Source organism: Musa acuminata, chromosome BXJ3-9, assembly GCF_036884655.1.
Source record: "Musa acuminata AAA Group cultivar baxijiao chromosome BXJ3-9, Cavendish_Baxijiao_AAA, whole genome shotgun sequence".
Taxonomy (NCBI): Eukaryota; Viridiplantae; Streptophyta; class Magnoliopsida; order Zingiberales; family Musaceae; genus Musa; species Musa acuminata.
The window spans coordinates 11,628,259-11,638,541 of record NC_088357.1 but is presented as its reverse complement, the minus strand read 5'-3'; the positions used below and the strand labels follow the sequence as shown (position 1 = coordinate 11,638,541).

The following is a 10,283-nucleotide window of genomic DNA, read 5'->3' as shown; positions in this document are numbered from 1 at the left end:
ATCTCTCACCCACTCCGTCTCGAAGAGCACATATACCTCGCGAAGCGAAGACTGGAGGTCTGCTGTCCCATTCTCTTAACCGGTACCGGTCAAGACCTTCGAATACATTTGGCGGCAAAATCCACGTGTTGCGTTGGTGGTGCGGGACCCCACCTGTGATGAGCGTTAGATCTCGATCCGACGGCTAGGATGCCCATTGGTTCAGCTAAGTTAAATTGATGCTTCATTGCACTCAACCCCCCACGCGTGCAACTTGTTTCGTCCTCGCTTATCCGTTGTCGCATGCATCGGCAAATCTGGACTGCATCATTCTGACAGCCATCGCTATTAGCAGTCCAGCGAGAAGAACACAGCAGGCACAGAATGCATGCATGCATGCACGCATCCTCCTGCGATCACAAGGCTGTCGCTCAGCACACAATCTTATATCGAACTCATACTAAATATTCAATTTAATCGATGATTCAAAAAATTTCATTCATGGACCATATATTTTTTTATATCTATATCATTCATTATAATTGAGAATGTCCATCGTCCAAGACAGATAATTCTTCACGAGCCTACAAGTCGTACGAATCATCGATCGATTAAATTATCTCTTATCAAAAATTTAATAATAATATATTTGACTAAATTTATATATAATATTTTAATTTTTTATATTATTAAAATTTTATGAAGAAAAATATAATATTGACTGAAAACATGAAACGTGAGAGATTATAAATATGTTCAAATTTTGAAGTGCATGAGAGGAAAATAAAGTTGTTAATTTGATTGATACAGTTTGCAAGAATATTTAAATCTGATGTCACATAGGTAAACTAATAATTATATTATGTTTTGTGCTCGGCTCTATATTTATATCTTGTTAGATTTATGTGAAATAGTATTTTTTTTTCAAAAAAAAATTCTAACATAAATGTCTAGCATGTATTTAATGTACATTAAAAAAATATTTTTTTTAAAAAAAAATTACAAGGTCATAATTTCTTTAATGGTATACTAAGTTCACTCGTTCGAGAGTCAAATATCATTCTACAAATTTATACAAAAATATTAGTATGATGATCACTTATCAATTAATAAAGGTTTGATACCTCTTACTTACCTTATCGTCAATTGACTATGATAAGCATAAATAATATCCTTATTAATTTCATCCATTCCCGAGTTTCTCTTCGATATATAAAAATATTGTTAGGGTTTTGTTTGATTTATTTTTATTAATTTCGTATTAGTTCACTAATTAATTTACTTATTTATTTAGTTTAGCAGAGAAATAAGAGTAGAGTTATACCAATAAGTTAGTTCTTTTAGTGAATTATAAATTTCTTTGTTGGGGTTAATATTAATTTCTTTTTTTTCTTTCGGCTATAGAGAATATGAATAATAACACTTTAAATTAACATAGGTCAATTGGCCTTTGCCATACATGAAAATGTGTCTAAATAATAACAAGTCATAACCTATGTATTACTATTTCCCCTTGTCTAATTATGATATTTATATCAAACTTACTATATATGAAAGATTTTTATTTTAATGGCTATATACCACCAACTAAATTTCCAAATCTAAGATTATATATCAAGAAAGATATGAATAGCTACAACATGTGAATAATGCATTCCCATTGATAGAGAGTTTAATAGTAATTAATCCAATCCATGGCCAAAAATATCAACAAAAAAAAATATATATATATATATATATATATTTTGGGATAAGTGACAAATATGAAATTGGAATAAGTGGGATTCGAGCTAATAATTTTTTAATAATCTATCATAATTTTTACTATCTAATTTAGTTGACATCTTCTAAAATATATCGAATGAAATCATGTGAATTGAGAAACAAAACTTATAATAAAATTACAGAACTTAAAAATATGATTATAAGTAGAAAAATAATTGTTTAAACTTACACAAAACTAGCATTAAGTCTTCTGGGTATTAAATAAAAATAATAAATATGAATCTAAATGTTCTTCAATACCATTCAATTAAAAAATGTTATATTGCCATTTTCTATTCCAACTTGGATTGAGTCATGTTGCCAAAATAAGAAGCTTTGATTGCTATTAAATTAAATCAGGCGGATTATTGAGCAAGATTGACAATTACAAAGATTGTGATACCATTGAAGGCATTGATTGGGTATTAAGATGCAATATTGAGTCCACCAAAGTGTTATGGGGTTATTAGCTATCAAAACTCCAGTAATGTGGGTTATAAGCCAAGGAAAGAATACTTGAAGTGTGTAAATCATATTATGTCATCAATGTCACACCATCTCAGCTATTATTATGATTGATCATAGAAAACTATATCATATTATTTTTATGCCAAGCTATATCATACCATGATATGCCATCTAAAATGACAACATCAACAACAACAGTTAATGTCATGAAAACTCAAGTGTATGTTGATTTTGATCACTTAATAAAATAAAAGCCACCATAGAAACAATTATCTGAGAAGATTAAATCCATTTGCATTAAACCCTATTGCCAAATAAATATTCATGATAGAAAAACAAAAAAAGGAAATCCATATGAGACCAAAGAACTTCACCTCATTTCCTCCTTTGTTCGTTTGGGCATGGAAATTGGATCATGGATTTTATCATCACTATCATAGTCAGCATTGCCTTTGCAAATGGAGCAAAAATATATAGAAGAATGAAAAATCACAATTAAAGTTTTGGAGAAGAAATTTGAAACTAATTTAATGGCAACATTTGTCCTAATCCCCAATAAAAAAAGATGAAGCATTAAGCATAAGACCCCTCAAATTGATCACTAAAACACTATTAATTAAACTAAGAATATTGTTTACTTCACTTCTCTTTCATCATTTTGTTGTTATTTTTTCCATTGCAGAAATAATTTTGCAATAATGGGACATCAATAAGATGTGATTTATTGTAATATCCATGCTTCAATAGAACTATTTTATATAACAATAGCAAATACAAAAGAATAATCAGACACTAACATAAAAAATATTCAATAACCACATCTACTTTTAGATCAGAAGACTATAATAATTTCTTATTTACCGCTGATTTGAAGTGGTTTAATTAAGCTATAATTCGCCGAATAATTTGATACATGAAATGTAATATTAAAAAGTTATGCCGAAATATAGTTAATAATAAGATAAAAAAAATCCCGTCATTATGCAATTGAATATTAAGCCTAAATTATTAAATAACGTCAAATTAATTTTACATGCAACATTTTTGGTAACCATTTCGATTTCTTAATTCAATTTATCGTAAGATAACAATATTAATTCTCACAAATATGGTATTTTTTTATACTTCACATATACTGTACAAAATGTTGGATTACCAATCCAACGGCGGTGACTTCGTACCCCTTAGTAGTGTTTTGATGGGCCCATGGTGGGTCCCAGATCATGTACGGTAATAAGCCAGGTATTGTCGTGGTAGGGGAGGCAAGAGTAACTCAATGTGAAAATGGACCTCAAAACCCTAATTCTCCAACGTGCCGTCCTCCCTCTTAAAACCCCGACGAAGAGTCCCTCCGCGCTCGCAGCTGCTCCTCTCTCGCCTCCAATAACGCTCGAGGCGAGGAAACCCTGCGGGTTTTGATCCGTGGCAGCATTGGAGGAACCCTGGTCGGATCTATCGGGCCATGGCGCTCTTCCTCCTCTTCGAGTCGGCCTCCGGTTACTCGCTGTTCCACGCCTACGGCCTCGACGAGATCGGTCAGAACACGGAGGCCGTCCGCAACTCCGTCCTCGATCTCACCCGCTTCGGTAAGGTCGTCAAGCTCGTCGCTTTCCACCCCTTCTCCTCCGCCCTCGACGCCCTCAACCAATGCAACGCTGTCTCTGAAGGTGAGCTGAAAGAGAATCCAATGTTTTCGTTATTATTTTTTATGTTTATAGTAATATATGGAGATTATTTGTGCGATTTTAGGGCTTATGACCGACGAGCTTAGGAACTTCTTGGAGATGAATCTTCCCAAGGTAAAAGAAGGGAAGAAGGCGAAGTTCAGCCTCGGCGTTGCGGAGCCGAAGGTTGGGTCTCAGATATTTGAGGTGACCAAGATTCCCTGCCAGAGCAACGAGTTTGTTCTCGAGCTCCTTCGTGGTGTGCGGTTGCACTTCGATCGGTTTATTAAGGACTTAAAGGTTGGATCTTGTTTCTGAGTCAGGGATGTCTTCCGGTTGTAGCTTGAAGCTCGTTCTGATGGAGTCTTGTTTCTTGTTCTTTCTGTGTTCTCAGCCATCGGACTTGGAGAAGGCTCAACTCGGGTTGGGCCATAGTTATAGCAGAGCCAAGGTGAAGTTCAATGTTAATCGGGTGGATAACATGGTCATTCAGGCTATTTTTCTCCTTGATACGTTGGACAAGGATATTAACTCCTTCTCAATGAGAGTCAGGTGTGTTTTATTTCTCTTTTTGTGTATAGGAGTTTCTACTTCGATGTGATATCATCAATATACAGAGGTCACTGTTTTATTTATTGTTCTGGAAATATCCGTTGAAAAATGGGCCTCAATTGATAGGCAGGTTGCTGAATATAGATAGACGTAAGGTCATCGGGCGAGTTTCGGTAATGAGCTTTCTCATGATTTAAAAATAGCCAATCAGGATGTTAATCTTCTCTCACAGCAGTGCCAAGCTTTGTCATGTGTCACCTTATGTTGAAGCTTATTTTGTTTAGTATTCTGAAAGGAAAATCCTGATATCTAATTGCAACGACATCTCTTAAAAAAATGTTCTGATTGTAGTAAGCTAAATAATAGGAGAATTTACGGACTTAAATTGTAGCTACATTGGGCCATGTTTCCAACCAATGGTGGATTCCTAAACTGTCACTGGAAAGATATGATTCAGATGATGAATTTTCACTAGAAATTTCTTTAAATATTATTGTACTAGAAATTTTGGCAGAAATTGTGGGACTTCTATGAATTTTCACTTCACATGGTCCTAAACTTGAGCTGCTTCAGTGTTCTGGCTGAAACAATAGAATTGGACATGGTTGTTAATTATCTGGAATTGAAGCACTTTTGGACCACATATATTTGTTTTTTTTATATTATATTTTATCCTTGAGTTTTCTTGTTTAACCAAATTTGTTGTCATTCATTGTGAAAAGGCCCCAATTTTATGCTGTTGATTCAGTTTTATCCTTCATGCAAGCACATCCTTTTGCTTTCTGGTGAACTGCTTCAATGTTACCACAGTATGTTTTTTTCTTCTTTGAACATGTACAAGTTGTTGGGACCTTCATGCCTGGCATTCCTTTGTACACCCATCATCTTTCAAGAATTAGATGCCTTGTCATCATCTGTATGATAAGATATATGAATTACCATAGGTTTTAACATTTTTAAGTCAAGCAGTTGTTAACGTCTAATAATGAACTTGTCATGGTTGTTGAGTTAAAGCATTTAGGGACATTGTTTCTTTTGGCTTGATCTGGTGTCTCCTTCCCACAATCAGGTATGGGTGGATGTTGTTGAGTTACAATATGAAAACACTCCAAGTTGATCCTAATACCATAAATCTTTTGTACAAAATATTCTATACATTAATTTATTCTATTCAAAACTTTTAATGTAAAAAAAATGTCAATATTGCTTCATGAGTGTTGATTGTAAAAACTCTACTCGATATTGAAAAAATGACTTGTCGAACTACTGAAAACAAGGTCCTTTGCAGAGTATCAAATGAAAAATCATTTGTGAAAGTATTTGAAGTCAATTTTTTGATGTTACCATGATTGATGAGAACATTTTGTACATCATTTTTGGCATGTTATTTGCATGCTGAGCGTTTGATTAAATTGTGCCTTGTAGAAAACTGTGCTTTTCTATCAGTCTAAGTTATGTATTTTAGATGGCACTAGCATTCAGGAATTGAGGAGTTCCATTCCTCATGCTTCTATGGTTGGGACAATTTGCGAGGTGTCAGATCGTGCTTTGACCTCACTAATTGATTTTAGTCGCAAAATGGTTCTGTAACTATTTACCATTTTGAGTTTAGATTCTCTTCTGTTATCTTGATTTTGCTGTTTCAAACATAATCAGGTTACTTCCAACTTCATGAGATCAAACTTTCTGTCTTTAGTTCCTGAAGTCAGCTATATACTACTTGGTTTGCATAGGTCAGCAAGTTGCTGCCTCATGTAACTTAGAGGCACTTTTTGTAATGCACTTGAGGGCTCAGGTCATTGGTTTAGTTCAGACAATCTGCAGCAGTATGCATGAGAAAAATAGGGGAAATAGCAGAACTTTGATCAATTTCAATTAAAAATTTAGTGAATGTTAAATTTTAAGATCACCAAGCAGACAGTGCTTGTAGAACAATGATTCATTAGAGAGAAGAGAAGTTGAAGGATAAGTAGAAGTACTAGCGAAATTGGAGTAAGCGGCTTGTAGCTAAAAAAGTTGTTTTATGAATATGACTCGAAGATTCCTTCATTCTTTAGACAATCTTATAAAAAAAAGTCCACCGGGTCCTAGTTAGAGTCCTCAGGCAACTGGCATTCTTTTAACAGAGATAAACCCTTTTTCCGACATCCTTTAAAGAAGCTGTAGAATATCAAGCCATATGCTAGTTGTAATTGGCAACTTGTGCTGATATATGATAATTCTTTGAAACTAGTGCTTATCATATTTCTTATCAAGTCCTTTTTGGGAATATCCTTCCGGCCCATGGAGGATTATAAAACATGAAAGATGACTGCCCAAGTCAGATGTGAAGATATTAATGCACTAGCATATTTTTAGATGAAAATTCTTTTCCAAATGTTGGAGGCCTCGATGAGGTTCTTTAACCAACCTTTCCAAGTGTGGGAAAGGTATCATACTAAGATGAGAATCACTTCAGATATAACTAAGATATCATACTTATTTGATCTTCAGCTAAACTCGCTTCTGGCAACCTTTGAGCTCAAGTTGTTAGAACTCTAGACTTCAATTGGATGGACCTACTGCAATTTTTTTTTCCAGACTAATTATGGAAACTCAGGTGGGAGCAAATACTGCAACAAAAATAAGTTTACCTGTGGCATTTCAAGAACTTTCTCTCTTTAAATTTGCCCGTAGAAGAGACATGATATGATGAAAGACACTGTTAAAATTGTTCAGAAAAATTAAATCTGGAATGTTGAAGAAAGCAGAAATAAGTTGACAATAGCATGCTAGTGTCTGACTGCCTTTTGTTTTTAGCATAAACAACGTGAACTTTGTGGCATCATATATCTTTAAGGGTCTAATTCTCCCTTAACGGTAGCAAGATTCCAGGACACCTCCTCTTGACTGGCTTCTGTTTCTTATTTACAGGTTTATGACTACATTAACTAAACTACATTTTGCAGAGAATGGTACTCATGGCATTTCCCAGAGCTCATGAAGATCATTAATGACAATTACCTGTATGCCAAAATTGCAAAGTCTGTGGAGAACAAATCAGACCTGACCGAGGATCATATTCCAGAATTAGCTGACATTGTTGGTGATGAGGACAAAGCAAAAGAAATTGTAGAAGCAGCTAAAGCATCCATGGGTAAGAATCGAGATTGATTTTCTTTTCTAATTGGTGTTATGCTTATTTAATAGTTATGGTACCTATGCAGGGCAGGATCTGTCTCCGATTGATTTGATTAATGTCCAGCAATTTGCTCAGAGAGTTATCAATCTTTCTGAATACCGGAAAAACCTGTACGAGTATCTTGTTACAAAAATGAATGACATTGCACCAAATCTGGCTTCTCTTATTGGTGAAATTGTTGGGGCCCGTTTAATATCTCATGCAGGAAGTCTTTCCAATCTAGCCAAGTGTCCTTCATCTACTCTCCAAATCCTTGGTGCAGAGAAAGCACTTTTCAGGTTCAAATTCTCTTCTTTTTGCCTTATTATCCCCTTCAGAAGGCTAGCACCAGCCTCTTATCTTCTAAATAAATGCATCTCATAGTTAATACAATTTGGCCATTATCGCTATGAAAATTATTGAGGCGAGTGAACCTCTTAAAATTTGGTTGGAATGATAATGATCATCTTATGTCTAACTATTTTCTATATTAAATAGACATGTTTTTAATGGTAATGTTGTAGATGAGCATGATCAGCAGTCATGCTGCAGTCTAAAAAATCACCTATTTTTCCCTCATATTACAGAGCCCTTAAAACTCGAGGAAACACTCCAAAGTATGGTCTTATCTTCCATTCTTCTTTTATTGGCCGAGCATCTACAAAGAACAAAGGTCGTATAGCTCGCTATCTTGCAAACAAATGCTCAATTGCATCCCGCATTGATTGCTTCTCCGGTGAGTCTTAAGTTGGAATATCTACTTTTTCACTGTAGTCTGGCGTGCTGTTATTCTAACATTAAAGAAATGCATTTAGAGGTGAATACCTCTATTTTTGGACAGAAGCTCCGAGAGCAGGTTGAGGAGAGACTGGACTTTTATGACAAAGGCGTTGCACCTCGCAAGAATGTTGATGTGATGAAAGCTGCCATTGAGAGTACATTGAACAATACCTCTCAGGAGGATGCTGGTGAGTATCCTTTGTTGCAATAATATTGTGCATCCTGTCAAGTAGGTACCACATCTGCTGGTAAAGGAGAATTCATGCTGTAAAAGTTGATTCTTTTTTGTGATGGGAAAATCTAGGCATTGTTGCAGTAACATCTATCTTAATTATGGGGTTAGTTATGAATACCAAATATTTGAAATTTGGGTGGAATCTTATTGTGGGAATTGGATTAGCATTTTAGTAGTGTTTATCGTGTGCTTGGTCTGATGCATTCATGACTACTAAATTCTGTGTATGAATGCAGATGGACTACAGAAAGATGAAGCTTCCACGAAGAAAAGTAAGAAGAAGAAATCTAAACGTGAAAATGTAGATGGTGAATCCATGGCCGAGGATAAATCTCTTGAGGTTGCTGCTGATGGAGATGCTCCTATTGAGCCTGAAACTGAAAAAAGGAAGAAAAAGAAGCATAAGTTAGAGGAGCAACAACAGGAAGAGGTGCCACCTAAGGCGAATGGTCATGATACAGAACAAAATGGAACTCCCAAAAAAAATAAAAAGAAGAAGAGTCATGAAGACTTGGATAATGATGGTGATGTCCAAATGAGGAGTGAAGGAACCAAGAAAAAGAAAAAGAAAGTGAAAGCCCAAGGTGACTAGTTGCTGTTAGAAGAAGCTGGTAAAATCTGTGTTTTATTTTCTGATCTAATAAGCCCTCATTTTTCTTAAGAACACTTTATTCTTGTTCATTTGGCTTCTTCAAGTGTGTCCACTCTCTTTGCACCATGATGAGCTGTTGAACCTGGTGGGCTTATGCATCAAAACAATCTGAGATTCATGTAGTTTTCAGTTTCTATACATCTAGCTGCGCTAATGGGTGTGGCTTGGTGCAATCAAGTTGTTACTGCTATTGGAATCACATTGGTTTTGCTTCAGCCATACTCTGCATGTTTCTTTGAGTTGATTTGGACAGGTTCAATATGATGATGGAACCACTTCAGTGAACATGTTCCTCGCAAATTTCCTTGGCCATCGAGTACTCAAACATTGTTGATTATGTTTATGCCATCTGAAAGTCTAGTGATAAAGGAGTCCTTTATGAACATGATTGTATGTGATTCTAAATGGTTGTGATTTAGACATTCTCTTATTTTATCCCTGATGTCTTTGGTTATACATGTAGTTCTAGTTATTTTATCCACAAGACCAAATTTGCATTGCTTTTAAATTGATTTTGTAAATGAATGTAATGATTTCCATTTTTATTAGTGTAATTTCAAAATGTCCATTGCACATCAAATTTTCACCAGGTGGATAACAACATGTCAATTAAATTTGTATATATTTTTAAATTACTTTAGGATCTTTGAAGTATAATTTGACACGTTCTCTGGTTGATTTTGTGAATGTTTAACCATGAACTTTCAGCACACATGGTAAATAATGTTTCCATGTCAAATCTATATATATTTTAATCTGTTGATGATTTTAGGAATTTCTGAAGTCCAATTTGATATGTATTTTTGGATGATTTTGTAAATAAGGATAATGATGTTCATTTAGCCTCAACTTTTGAATGTATGTCTATTACAACTAAAGACATTTACGATAAATGGACAACAACATCTTTACAGTAAATCCATATATATATTTTTTCTTTTTTGGATGTTCTTAATATTTTCTAAAATCTAATTTGGTAAGTTCTCAAATTGATTCTATAAACGGTCTGTCATGTTCGTTCGATTGTTA

General features: G+C 34.7%; 1 protein-coding gene across 1 annotated transcript; it reads left to right on the top strand.

Annotated features, from left to right (window-relative positions):
• Positions 1-3,503: 3,503 nt before the first annotated feature.
• Positions 3,504-9,473, top strand: LOC103973896 (nucleolar protein 56). The gene is made up of 8 exons (XM_009388567.3): positions 3,504-3,878; positions 3,961-4,175; positions 4,270-4,427; positions 7,376-7,563; positions 7,634-7,886; positions 8,175-8,323; positions 8,403-8,555; positions 8,839-9,473. The coding sequence occupies exons 1-8, from the start codon at positions 3,674-3,676 to the stop codon at positions 9,192-9,194; spliced, it is 1,677 nt and encodes a 558-aa protein (XP_009386842.2). The 5' UTR covers positions 3,504-3,673; the 3' UTR covers positions 9,195-9,473.
• The last annotated feature ends 810 nt before the right edge of the window (positions 9,474-10,283 follow it).